This window comes from Carassius carassius, chromosome 1 (genome assembly GCF_963082965.1).
Source record: "Carassius carassius chromosome 1, fCarCar2.1, whole genome shotgun sequence".
Lineage (NCBI taxonomy): Eukaryota > Metazoa > Chordata > Actinopteri > Cypriniformes > Cyprinidae > Carassius > Carassius carassius.
Genome location: NC_081755.1, coordinates 48,368,309 through 48,383,011, shown reverse-complemented (window position 1 = coordinate 48,383,011; position 14,703 = coordinate 48,368,309). Strand labels below are relative to the sequence as shown.

Here is a 14,703-nt window from a genome sequence, read left to right as displayed (position 1 = left end):
CTTGTTCTCTCCAGACTGGACTATTGTAATGCTCTCCTGGCGGGCCTTCCTGCATGTACTGTCAAGCCTCTGCATTTGATCCAGAATGCAGCAGCGAGGGTTGTCTTCAATGAGCCAAAAAAAGCTCACGTTACTCCGCTCCTCATCAGGTTACACTGGCTACCAGTAGCTGCTCGCATCAAATTCAAGGTACTGATGCTAGCCTACAAGACGACCACTGGCACGGCACCAACTTACCTAAACTCATTGGTTAAATCTTATGTGCCCTCCAGAAGTTTGCGCTCTGCAAGTGATCGACGCCTTGTGGTACCATCCCAAAGAAGTTCAAAATCACTCTCAAGGACCTTTTCCTGGACTGTCCCCAGCTGGTGGAATGACCTCCCAATCTCAATTCGTACAGCTGAGTCTTTACTCATTTTCAAGAAACAGCTAAAGACTCATCTTTTTTGCCTGCACTTAACCAACTAACACTAGCACTTTTCCTTTTCTTGTCTTTTAATTAAAAAAAAAAACCTACCTATGCGTTCTATACTAGACTAACTGAGACTTGTTATGGCACTTGTATACTGTTGTTGTTCTCTTGTTGACCTGAATGCTTCTATTGTTCTCATTTGTAAGTCGCTTTGGATAAAAGCGTCTGCTAAATGATTAAATGTAAATGTAAATATATAAGCTACTTAAATTTAATATTCGCACATATTTTTAATAATCCTACTGCTCAAAATACCTGGGATTTTTTCCAAAATAACCACTATATGGAGTCAAGATATATTTTTGTAGTTGATATGGACTACGCTGATGAGAGTGATGTTCACTGTGAAGCTTACACTGTGATGTACCTGAGAGAAAACCGAGATGACCATCTGATTTTCACCAGTAAGAACAAAGTATTTTAAAGTTTGTTGTTTTACAGAACATCACAGTTAGGACTATATATGACATGATAATAAGGCCTGAAGTTAGGAAGAACATTTTAAAGGAAAATGTAATTATATTTTCATATTTTCTCGTGCAGAAAGTCATATCAGGAAATTCCTAATATGGGCAAAAGCGTCCAGCTATCGCTGTATGAAAGCAGTTTTTACACAGAAAAAAAAGGCCAGAAACTTTTGGAAACACGAAGACATTTAAACATACGATTGCAACAATATATGGTTTTTCAAGTCATCTTCAGCAGGTGATAAATAAAGTATGAACAATGCAGTGCTAATTGACAAAAACATTTTGTAGTATATAAACAAATCATTATTATTTGTTATTGTCCAGCAGTTATAGATTTTTTAAGCCAATTAAAAGTTAGAAATTTGAGAAAAATTTAAGTTGCCTTTTGTATCCACTACCAGTCAACAGTTTTTGAACAGTAAGCTTGTTAATATTTTTTAAAGAAGTCTCTTCTGTTCACCAAGTCTGCATTTATTTGATCCAAAGTACAGCAAAACAGAAAAATTGTGAAATATTTTTACTAACCTATTTATATTAACTGTTTTTTATCTGGATATATTTCAAAATGTAATTTGTTGAAATTTCAAAGCTGAATTTTAAGCATCAATACTCCAGTCAGACAATCCTTCAGAAATAATAAAAAAGGTTTCTTTGATGAATAGAAAGTTCAGAAGAACAGCATTTATTTTGAAATAGAAATCTGGAATAATCTGAAATAGAAAATTATGTCTTTATCATCACTTTTGATCAATTTAAAGTGAAGTGACGTGACATACAGCCAAGTATGGTGACCCATACTCAGAATTCGTGCTCTGTATTTAACCCATCCAAAGTGCACACACACAGCGGTGAACACACACACACACTGAGAACCCACACCCGGAGCAGTGGGCATCATTTATGCTGCGGCGCCTGGGGAGCAGTTGGGGGTTCGGTGACTTGCTCAAGAGAACCTTAGTCATGGTGTTGCCGGCCTGAGACTCGAACCCACAAAAGAGTCCTTGCTAAGTAGAAGTGCTCATTTCTATAATTTATTTTTCAAAAAACAAAAATTATATTGACTGTAAGATTTTGAATGATATATAGTGTACAGTGTTGCAAAAGCTTTTTATTTCACATAAATGCTAATTTTTGGATCCTTATATTTATCAAAGAATACTGAAAAAAAATACTCTTGTTTTAAATATTGATAATCAGCAAATCAGCATATTAGAATGATTTCTGAAGGATGTGACAATAAAGACTGGAGTAATGATGCTGAAAATACAGATTTGATCACAGGAATAAATTACAATTTAAAATACATTCAAATAGGGAAAAAGGTTATTTTAAATATAAAAATATTTCACAATATTACTGTTTTTTGCTGTACTTTGGATCAAATAAATGCAGGCTTGGTGAGCAGAAGATAATTCTTTAAAAACATAAAAAATATTACTGTTCAAAAACTGTTGATTGGTAAGCTATATAGATTAAAGAAATGTTATATAGCCTACATATATAGCCTATATATATATATATATAATTTCTGTCCCCCTCACTTCTGAAAAGATGGCTACGCCCCTGGATTTTTTCCTTCTCAAACCTTGTCTGTGGTGTAAAAACACCCCTGGCCAAACAGGGTGCATCTCTTCTTACCTTGATAATTACTGTAGTTACCATATATATATATATATATAGGTGGTTGAATAAAAATATTTGGAAATTATTTATAAAAATTACCTCAACTTAGCACCAGCAAGCTTGTTAGCTAGACAGTTAGCATCAGCTAATAATATTTACTTATTTTCAGTACGGTTATGAATAAACATTCATGTCTGTCTACTCGTCTAGTTAATCCAAACGTTACTGTTGATAAACAATATAAAAACAGACATCACATGGATGGTAGCATTTTAATAAAACTGTTAACATTACGGCAGCGGGAATTTGAACGTGCATGAGTTATTGTATTTAATCTGTGTAATTTTAATGTTTGTTTTTTTATTTATTTTGTTGTTTTTCTTCTTCCTAAAATTGATGTGTCTGCATCGTCTGCACTCGAGCATTTCAGTGGGCTTAAATAGATCACTCTTTACAGCGGATTTAGTTCCCAAACAACTGACAATTTTGACCTAAATATGATTTTCAGTTACAATAATTAATCCAAAATTTCGACATTAGTAACTTACTTTTAGCAACATCAGACGCACGCGCGCTCACAAGATCTCCCGGTTCTTACTTCTGTAGACTCGCACTAAACGGTTCATTTGAATCAGTGAGTGGTCGACTCCAGAACAGCTGCAATCGGATCATTCTAATTCGTAAACGAATCGTTTGGTGCGATTTGCGATCCGATTTAAGTTTATTTTGAAAAGACTCAGTTCGTTCATGATGAATCAAACACCAATTCTGCGTGTCGCAGCACGTGATATATTATAGGGAGTAACGATATGTTTTATGAAATGTAGTGAAGTTAAAAGTACGATTTTATGCTTTGGAATGTAGTGAAGTAAAAGTAAAAGTTACTCAAAATAAAACTACTCCAGTAAAGAAAGTACAGATACTTGAAAAATTTACTTAAGTACCGTTACTGTCCACCACTGGTTTAAGACATTAACTTGTAAGCACAAAACACAAGATACTTCTCTTTTCAATATGAATAAGGCTTTATTAGATAAATCTAAGACATATAAACTAATCTAACACATAAACGCATGCACTCACACATTTACACAAGTTGCAGGAAGATCGAAAGTTAGGGAAGGATGAGTTTAAGAGAATGGAAATATGGAATCCCAAGTTTACAGCAATACCTTAAATTGCATCACTTAATCAACCCTCGCATTGAGTTCCTCAATGAAGTTAAAATTATATTAGATACACCAGTACAAATGTCTGGAGGTACATTGCCTGTGTAAAGTTGTCGCTGATTGGCTGGAAGTTCAGTAGTCGCTGAAGTGACATCTTGGGAAGGCCCGTGGTGGGGCGTTGGCTGAAGATGCAGAGTTGTGTGCGCTGGTTGAAGTTGAACGCGCAGACGAGGTCAGACGCCGTTACAAAACTTAATTCAGAACACGAAACTCTCAAACGGAAAATAAAAGAAATAAAGTTTGGTGAGATTAGGTGTTGTTCCTTCTCATCGTGGCTAAGTAGCAGCAGGCGTGCAGGCTGAAGCACGCTAGAACCGCGCTCAAAGAACAGTGATGACAAACAGCATGGCTAAAAGCTAAAGCTAAGAAGCAAAGCTAAAAGCAAACTAAAAGCAGACATTACTAATAGCAGAAGCATAGCAAGAGACTAAAAGCTAGAGACTAAAAGCAAGATTTTATGGTGTCCTGAGTATTTAAACTGACCTGTTGGCCACACCTCAAATGTTGTCTTGACCAATCAGATATTGTCTTGGCTCGGGGGCATCATAAATCATATGTTTATCTTACCAAGCATGTGGTCCGAATTTTCCAGCTCTTGCAGGGTATAATTTTGGACATGATTCCTATAACACAAATATGATACATTTGACAAATACCTGATGGTCAGGACTAATTCAAGCAAGCAGATTCAATTACGTAGATACTAGACATGACTATGTATCCTTAAGCTATCCCATAGTTATTAAAAGACATACACAATAAGTGATTATAACATGATAGTCAAATGTGTGGGTTACACATAAATGAATATGGAGTGAAGCGATGGACTGATTCATTTATAAGTCATTTTGGAGTTCATTTTGGTCCATATACATGTAGAAAAGACAGGTTCTTTGCCATTCTCTTGGCAAAGATGTCTGTGGAGACCAGAGGTTCAAAGCCCCTTCCCCCTTAGGAATTTCAGTCTGGTTCTGTTAGGTGGGGGAAGTCAATGGAAGTGTTTAACTCTCATGGGTTTACATGTGATGTCCAGCGTTGCATTTCCATTACAAACAACAAATTTGACACAAAATTTCTCTCCTTCGAACTGAAATTGTAAATAATTGTTCTAGTGGTGTTAATGTTGAAAGCTGTTGTGTGAACAAGTTGGTTGCTCATCTTGCTTGGGACTTGTGGCACAGAATGTTTTATGACTTCCTGAGGAATTTGGCTCGTGTTTCAAACACAGCCCTGATCGACTCTTTTATTTTTTCTGGTTCGAGTCATTTCTGCTACAATGTTGTCCCAAAGAAGCACAAGATGGCAAAAGTAGTGCTGGTTAAGTGTCCATCCATATAGCTTCAGCTAATTCTGTTAAGGATACATCTTTTAAAAGTTATGGGATGGTGGATGGAAGAAAGATTACAGTTATTGACACAGCTGGATTGACACAGATTGTTATAATAAAAAGATAAAATCTGAGATCATCAAATCTCTTATTGTGAATGTGCTCCTGGTGTTTATAACTTTGCCATTGTTCTAAATGTTGGACACAAAACATGAAAAAGAGGTGCGTTACAACAATTTATGAACACACTGAAACAGGAACATGCTTTGAAACACACAGTGATCTGATATATTCATGGTGAGCAACTAGAAGGTCATACCACTGACAAATTTGTTAAGGCTTAATTCAAATTACTGGAGCATGTCAATAAATGTTCAAGTCGCTGTCATATCATTAACAACAAACACTGGCGAAATTACTGGTGGGGTTTCAAAAGAAACAGCGTTAAGGTGAAAAATCTACTGGACACCATTGACAGAATTGCTGCTACAACAATGAGCTGCTTAAAAAGGTAGAGGAAGAAATTGATTAGGAGATGAAAAATGAGGACTATTTGTCTCCAGAAGTTAAGCAAGAAAAAGCCTTCATTTGAGAATGTCAGTATACAGCTGATGAAAGAGGATCTTCTGGTTCTAGTCAGTGTTCTGGATGAGCTGCAGCTGTCTAATGGTCTTCTTGGGAACTCTACTGAAGCATTGACTACGTTTACATGCTGTTAAAATTTGGGTTATGGTCGGGTTAAGGTCACTATTTGGGTTTCTGAAACATTCAGGATAACCCGTTTACATGCGTGAGCAGAGAGAGTTACTCCTGTATGCAAGGAATGTGTAATCAGTCGCCAATCCCGATGTAAACGGCGACGCACGGTTAGCGTCTGGATGTACGGACAACAAGACGCAATATGCGTCATTTCCGATTCTTCTTCCTGTATCCAAAGACAACAACAACAACAGCAGCAGCAGGCGGATAATGAATAGTTTGGGGCAGATAGCGATAGTCTTTGTTTGCGCTTTGGCGCTGGTACTGATCCACCAGCAGCACTTGACACTACTGTGCCTCTCTATACTGCACGCGGGGTTTTTTTATGCACCGTCTCTACTCAAAAGACCAAGATTCCTTGCGAATAGAACATGCGCAGAACACACATTTTGATAGGGATATGCCGAAACGCGTTTACAAGACCAAATATTCGGGTTAGAAAAGGGGTACCCCAGGTATAATATCCCGGTTTTTAAAAACCGGGATATGAGCATATCCGGGTTTTTGCCGGTGTTTACATGGCCGTGCGCGACCGGGTTATTGCTAACAAGCAGAATCCCTGTATCTTATTCCTGCAACAGAAAAGAAAATTGTGATGTGGTACTGATATAATTCTAGGCTGTGTGGAGTAGTCACAAATAAAAACAGGCCTTAGAAGTCAGCGGCATACTGAAATTGGAAAGTTAGTTCATTGAAAGGTCTTCAAAGCAAAGTCTCTGCAAGGCTATAGTGGTACTGACAAGTACTGAATATCAGTCCTTACCATTGAAGTAATACGTTTGCATTTGTCACTGCACAGGTCTTAAAGATAGTACAAAACAAACATGTTATTAAAATGCACAATACACAGTCCTGTAGACTAGGGTGAAGTCAGAAAGTAGAGACAACAGTCCCAAATCGCTCTATTTTAGAAAACTATGAGTGACAGACTACAGCTGTTGGGTGCCGCAAATAGACTTGGGTGTGCATACAGTCATAATTTCTGAATCATAACCCACCAAAGGAGCTAGTGTTTTACTCACCATACTTCACTGGAGCTATAATAATCTAGAATCTCTGAAAATATTAGCCTGATGATTTACTATTGGGAGCTCTGCCAGCTAGCTATCCTGTTGGTTAATCAAATCTACAAAGGGCTAAGCTCACATTACGTATTTAGATGGGAGAGCATGAGAGGAGATAATAATTAAGTTTTCTTGTCACTGAATTTAAGATGTTAAGCTAGTTACCTTAACCAGTACACAACCTCTTCTTCGATGATACAACCTCATCTCAAAAAAAAATCCTGTATTTTTTTTAGGTAATTGAGTACTTCTTCTTTAATTCTAGATTGCAATTGTCTATTCCCTAGTAAAATCTTGAGTGATACTACTCATATCCCATCAAACTAGAAGAATGTGCTTTACTGTTTCTGGATTCCCACATTTATCACATCTGCCATTTTCATGTTTCCCTATTTTGTGTGTGAGTGTCCAATCCTCATTCTTGTTATAATATCATCTTTCTTACTACTCCCACGTCTTATTCTATGCAGGTGTTACTATTATGATTGTGTAAACAGTGGTCAGCAACCAGATAATGTGGAAGTTACTGCCTTCTGGCTTGGTGTGACGTCTCACGTTTTGCAGACAATGCTAAGGCAGAACAGTACCCTGATAGCACACGTACATTTCAGAGATATATGACGTCTGCATTAACATCTGCAAGATGGATTGTTTAGAGAGTTTGTTCATCTGCAATACGTACATAGGACATTTCATTCTAGATGTCAAATAGACGTCTATGTGTTTAAGATGTTTATGATTCAGAATGAATGTAAAACTGACATCTGAAAGACGTCTGTCAGATGTTTGTAGACAGCAGCTTTTCAGATAAAGAGATCTTTACCAGAAATCTTGCAATTTCTATTGCTAATGTCTCACTTTTTTATGGTTTCATTACTTTCATATAAGTGTCAAATTTCCAGTGTACTATAACTAATCTGGCTGGAGAAATACTTAACTTTAAAGTTTAATTTTTCTCAAAAGAGAGTCTCTCTCTGTCTGTGTCTTCACACTCCAGTCCAGCAGGAGGCGGAAATGGGATTTTTACGTTGATTATCCTGTCATAGAAAAAAAGAAGAAAAACATCCTGCAGACTGGTGATCAGATGCAGCAGCTTCATGTTCATCGAATTATCTTCATAACACAACACTAAAACATTATTTTAATATGTTGACGTGTTAGGAGCATCTTTACACTTCAGCTGTTGGTCAACAGATCGGTAAGAGACACACCTGCGTTATTCATCCGCCTAACACCTGTCAGAATAACAACAACAATAACGAGAATAATAATAACAAAAACGAGAATAATAATAACAATAACGAGAATAATAATAACGAGCAGCTTTAAAAGCGAACATGTCTCAGAGTATGATGTTGGTAAAGATGATTTAAAGCTGGTTTCATTAATGCTGCTGTATTTCAGTAATAGAGTTCATCATCTGAATGAATGAAGAGAGTTTGATCGTCAGATCCACATTAAACACGATCAGAGCTGATAATGTTCACAGACATGGACTATGAGCTCGAGGAGGACAAACTGTGAGTAGCACGAGCACCATCCATCAATCTTAATATTCATTTGTTTACATGATGTCACATCCGGTGAGGTTTGTATAGCGGGGAGAAAATAGACCGTCACAATTATAAATGTCTGAATATAATTGCTTGTTATATAATAGTGTGTAAATGTAATAGAAGTTTATTGAATCTAACAGAAATAATGCGGAACAAGCAATCCTTTCAAGAAGAACATTGTGTGATGAGACGAGTGTTGTGTGTCTTCACTGGCCCTGTCCCAAATGGCACACTCTGGACTTGTGGACTTCCTCAGAGTCCACACTTCGGTGACGTCATGTAGTGCAGACCTATAGGGCCCTTAGCGCGAGTCCGCGAGGGTGCATTGAGAGGTATTTTGGGACAGACTCGATCGTCACGCCGGAAACACGAAGAAGGTCTGGTTGACTTATCCCTCTCCATACGGAGCTGAATAAACTTAAAGGTCATCTCATCAGTCCCTTTATTAGAAAAATATCACAAATATCATTAAACAAATTACAGTCTTTAGCATAGAGAACAGGATTAATTTTAATTTCCCAAATAATATGTCCATGTGAAATACACAGCCTGCTTTTACAGTTCTATAATTGTAAATGCCACCTGGGCATTAGAATAGATGTCATGGTTATTTAAATGATAAATACATTTGTACATAATAATACATAATGTTAAATTTTAACACAAAATTAAAATGAGTTTAAGAAAAATGTATAGGTTTCAATATTCATACTACGTTTATATGACTCATAAAGCCATGCCATTCGGTTCTATTTATGTAATGAATCATAATGCGATCGTATTATTTAACGCGCTATTATTATGTTTGAGATATCAACTGGTCGATAATGTTTGTATAACTGTAAGTAACAACTGGTAAAATGTACGCCTATGTCATAAAAAACATTGATACTTTTACACTTAAATATTCTCTTCTCAGCCATGTTTACAGTCCGTGAGCGAAATATCCTCCCATCTGTTGTCTGATTGGTCTTTCGCAAGGATTCCTGGGTAGTTGAAGTGCGTGGAGCCTGCTTCTATGCGGGCTTCGCGGAAGACCGCTTCAAGGGTACAAAGGGGGCGCTGCTGAGCACACTTCGGAGCGTTAAAATGCTGAATGGGACGGCCTACGGACTCGTAGACTCGGCGAGCACGCGCATTTCAAGTCCACGAGACCGAAAGTCCACATGAAGTGCGCGATTTGGGACAGGGCCACTGACAGTCGTGCGTGTGTGTGTGTGTGTGTGTGTGTCCGTCCAGTGGGATTCCCACAGTTCCCGGGACAGTGACTCTGAAGAAGGACGCACAGAACCTGATTGGGATCAGTATTGGAGGCGGAGCTCAGTTCTGTCCCTGTCTCTACATCGTACAGGTCAAACACTCACTCCTTCATCATCATCATCATCATCATCCTGTCAATCACTGTGTCACATTCAATGATGATCGAGTCTTGTAGAAGCTGTAGAATCTTATTGTGTTTACGAGACCAGAAGTGTGGGATTTTTATTTGTGTGGTTGATAGCGTTACATACATTTAGAGTCATTTCAGTGGGAAAGTTCATGAAGAATTGTGAATGTTGAAAATATTCATACACAGAATTCACACACAAATTTGGCGTGTGCATATTAAGTGAATGATACCCAGCATCCAGTTTCAAAGTCAAAGTGCTCCAGAAAGTCTTCATGAAATACTCTTTCCATTACTCTCTTTATTAACTGAAGCTCATCTGAGGTGATTTTTGTGTGTTTAGGTGTTTGATAACACCCCGGCCGCTCAGGACGGGGCTCTGGCCGCTGGCGATGAGATCACAGGAGTCAACGGCAAACCGGTGAAAGGAAAGACTAAAGTAGAGGTGGCCAAGATGATCCAGGCAGTGCAGGTACAACACCTGAAACATCTACTCAAGACACGACGGTTTTATTCCTGGAGCAGTTTTCACTGATTTAGAGTTTTGTAATGCTAATGTTTCTGATGTCTTATTGTCTTTATAGTCACACTGAGCAGATTAGAGCTGGATGATAAAATAGTTTATATTAGCAGACGATTATAACAACAACAGTCACACAACTCTGCTCTTATCTGACATGATTTTAAGTGATTATTGACAGTGTTACATCTTTAAATAAACACTCAATATCAGTTCAATCATTCTATCTGTGGAAATTTCTCCAGGTTTAGTTGAAACTATTATAATTTATACATTTTGATCGACTTAAAAAGTGACATTATCTGTATATCAACATGACTCTGATATCATATTGTGACCGATATATGATCAAAGTGAGTAATGTCTTGTCTCAGATGCACCACTGTGATCACATGGTCTAGACTGGTAGTTTTGTACTTGAAGGGTTTGTTTTTAAGGATGAATGTGTTTGTGATCTGCAGGCTGAAGTGGTGATCCAGTATAACAAACTGCAGGCCGACCCGAAGCAGGGCAAATCTCTGGACATCGGTAAAAACCACCAGACTGTGCTAGCTTCGTGTGTTTGAAAGGATGTGTTTCTCTCTGATGAAGTAGCTCATGTGTGTGTGTTTGTGTGTGTGTGTGTCAGTGCTGAAGAAGGTGAAGCACCGTCTGGTGGAGAACATGAGTTCAGGAACCGCAGACGCTCTGGGACTCAGCAGAGCCATTCTGTGCAACGGTCAGATCAGTCCCACTGTTAGATCACTAATGCTAAACCACACTCGATTAAACAACTACAGTTGTGTGTGTGTGTGTGTTGTAGATGGTCTGGTGAAGAGGCTGGAGGAGCTGGAGAAAACCGCTGAACTTTATAAAGGTGATTCATTCGTTCTGTTACTGCATTAAACCAGTTACTGAGAGAGTTTACTCTGGACTTAATCTGTGTTTGTGTGTGTTTAGGACTGATGGAGCACACCAAGAGACTGTTAAGAGCTTTCTATGAGCTCTCGCAGACTCACAGAGGTACAGTAGATTTCATCTTTACTCATCAAATGATTCCTTATAAAGAGTTTCTCCTGCTGGAAGTTCAGTTTATTGACAGAAAACCTGGTTTGTTGTCAGAATAGACTGGTAAACCTTCCCCTTTGCGATGAGATTACACACACACTAACAACATCAGGCCGTGCAGTAGAAGTACTGCTTACTCTGACCAACGAAACACTCAGATGTAAAATATAATGTTTGTTTTTCTCTCTCAGCGTTTGGCGATGTGTTTTCCGTCATCGGTGTCCGTGAGCCGCAGGCCGCTGCCAGCGAAGCCTTCGTGAAGTTTGCTGAAGCTCATCGAAACATGGAGAAGTTCGGCATCCAGCTGCTGAAGACCATCAAACCCGTAAGAGAGCAGATCGGAACGAGTTTGTATTCGTACGATGAGATTTACTGTAATATAGATGAGTGTAGAGTAGAGTATCTGTGACATGCAGAAATAAAATATATGATTTAGTGCTGTCAAACCATTAATCGTGATTAAACACATCCGAAATAAGTGTTTTTGTTGATATAATATGTGTGTGTACTGTGTATATTTATTATTTATATATAAATACACACAACACAAATGTGTTGTTTATATATTAAATGTATTTATATATATAATATAAATTCTATGCATATATTCTAAACATGTATGTATTTATATATATATATATATATATATATATATATATATATATATATATATATATATATAAATATATATAATAAATATACACAGACACATATTATGTAAACAAACTTTTATTTTAAAAACGATTTAGGGATTAATCAAGATTAATTGTTTGACAGCACTACTATGATGTGAAACAACTAAAAGTAACCTAAATAAAACATTACAATAAGCAAAAGAAATAAATAAAAAATAATGTTTACTAAAAATGTTATGTTTAACTGTTTGTGTTCATTAACTGTTGTCAGAGAGCCGCGGACATACAAATTTGTTGTTAAATTATATATTAAACTTAAGATAGTAACTTAAAATATCAGGGGCACTTAATTATTTTATCTCAAACTGGGGTTTGGCTGATGAGACGTCTATAAAGCCCTGATCTATACAGTGTTTTGAATGTAGAATGTAAAGTTAATAAAACATGCATAAGAAACATCATCTATGCTGGAGAACAGTTGAAAACAGTGTGAAGCCTTGAGTAAACCTCATTTAATGAGACAGATGTAATAAATAATATGAATGCTGTCTGTTTGTCTGTCAGATGCTGCATGATCTGAACACGTATCTGCACAAAGCGATTCCTGACACCAAACTCACCATCCGCAAATACCTGGACGTCAAGTTTGAGTACCTGGTACGAGAACAGCCCGATGATTCACTCATCCTTGACTTCTGAATTGAGATTACATTAACAGAGGGGATGTTGATTGATGTGTGTGTGTGTGTGTGTGTGTGTGTGTGTTTATTCAGTCGTACTGTCTAAAGGTGAAGGAGATGGATGATGAAGAGTACAGCTGTATCGTAAGTTCACTCAATCTCTCTGCTCATCATTCATTCATTAACTAACCAATAGTCCAACTATCAAAATCAGCTCCAGATCATTTGACTCAATACACTGTTACTGATTAAACCTCCTTAACCTGATAACTGATCGTAATGAGTGGTTTAGAGGTGGAGGATCTATTGCAGTGTTGAACTTTGACCCTAATACAATTGTTTTTTTACTGTTTAATACTGTAAATCATGTGCAGATGATTATACAGAAAGCATGCAGAGTATTGGATAAAAGTTCAAATTCTGTATCCCTTCTATACATAAATGCATATTGCATAATATTGCATATAACATGTTAAATGTGTGTTGTTGTATACTAACTAAAACCAGGTTTTGTACTTGCTTATTTAACCCTCTGTGTTTCTGTGTTTCAGGCGTTAGGAGAGCCGCTGTACCGTGTCAGCACCGGTAACTATGAATACCGCTTGATCCTGCGCTGTCGACAGGAGGCTCGTGCTCGATTCGCCAAGATGCGCAAAGACGTTCTGGAGAAAATCGAACTCTTGGACCAGAAGCATGGTTTGTTCAGCTGAGAAGAAACACATCAGAAAGCGTCACATGATCTTTTTTACCGCGGTTTAACCCTTTCCCTCCTCCCTTCAGTCCAGGACATCGTGTTCCAGCTGCAACGCTTCGTCTCAGGGATGTCGCGCTACTACGACGACTGCTACGCCGTGCTGAAGGAGGCCGACGTGTTCCCCATCGAGGTGGATCTGTCCCGAACCATGATCAACTACAGCGGACAGAGCCTCTCGTACGAGGACGAGGATGAGGAAGAGACGAGCAGAGGAGGAGAGGACCACGCTCTACAGACTGAGAACGGAGCCGAGAAACTCGTTGACGACCAGTGAGTGAATTATCAGATGAAATAATCAATCAATCAAGGGAAAGTAAAGGATCTCAATGTGACAGAAAGAGCTACAGATGAGAGATTATCTACAGTGTAAGATGACTGATAAATAATATGAATAAAAGCATTATATATGATAAAAAAAAGTTCTATATTTATAAACTACACTTTCAAATCACTGGTCAGACAGAAACGGAATCACTGGTTGCCATGTTACATACTTCAGAATAGAATGTTAGGTTTGGTTACTATGGTGACAGAATTGGAACATTCATCAAACATTCTTTGTTTGGAGTCTTTGAACTCTGATTCAGAATATTTCAGATGAACAGACCTGAAGCTGAGTTGTCTGTGGCTTTTCTCTTTTTTCTGCCTTTGAAACACTTGATGAATGTCTTTAAGCGCCAATGATCTGAACATTTCACTGTTTTTTATTTTATTTTATTTTTTTATGTGTTTTGGGTGTTGGGGTTATTTAATTTACCTCACCTGTGTAACTGTGGTTTATGTAACATTACGTCCTAGAAAGATTAAATGTCTTGGAAGGTTAGAAAAAAAGTTTGATGAAGAAAAATGCTTGTGAATCCTTCTGTGTGTGAGTAAAAATGTAAATCAAACTTGTTTTATGGGCTTTCTCATTAAACGTCTTGAGTTTCAGGAATGTTTGTGGTGTTTTCCATCTCTCAGGACCAACTTCTGCCATTTTATCTGGATTAACCTATTTAAAGTGTCTAAATCAGAGGTTTAACAACTCTGGGTTTGAAAACGCATAAAATGACTTAAAACTTATGAACATTATTGGTTATATTATTATCGGGTTAAAATACAACGAAGTTAACCCCTCATGAGCCAAACGAGCTGTACGTTTCTTTGTTATTATTATAAAAAGGCTTTGATTTGTTTTAAA

The 14,703-nt window shown here is 37.6% G+C and overlaps 1 protein-coding gene across 1 annotated transcript; it reads left to right on the top strand.

Annotated features, from left to right (window-relative positions):
• The first annotated feature begins 7,978 nt into the window (after positions 1-7,978).
• Positions 7,979-14,457, top strand: pick1 (protein interacting with prkca 1). Its single transcript, XM_059562686.1, has 13 exons — positions 7,979-8,142; positions 8,349-8,464; positions 9,740-9,851; positions 10,231-10,359; positions 10,869-10,935; positions 11,036-11,125; positions 11,210-11,263; positions 11,347-11,409; positions 11,646-11,779; positions 12,654-12,746; positions 12,863-12,913; positions 13,321-13,465; positions 13,550-14,457. Exons 2-13 carry the CDS (start codon positions 8,424-8,426, stop codon positions 13,795-13,797), a joined length of 1,227 nt encoding a protein of 408 aa, XP_059418669.1. The 5' UTR covers positions 7,979-8,142; positions 8,349-8,423; the 3' UTR covers positions 13,798-14,457.
• Positions 14,458-14,703: the final 246 nt, after the last annotated feature.

What these genes read in the sequence shown, in the direction of transcription:
- pick1 (XM_059562686.1), top strand. Translation starts at nt 8,424, where the DNA reads ATGTTCACAGACATGGACTATGAGCTCGAGGAGGACAAACT. An exon ending in TGCTGAAGACCATCAAACCC is followed by an intron (nt 11,780 to 12,653) that starts GTAAGAGAGCAG and finishes TTTGTCTGTCAG; the next exon opens with ATGCTGCATGATCTGAACAC. An exon ending in ATGAAGAGTACAGCTGTATC is followed by an intron (nt 12,914 to 13,320) that starts GTAAGTTCACTC and finishes TCTGTGTTTCAG; the next exon opens with GCGTTAGGAGAGCCGCTGTA.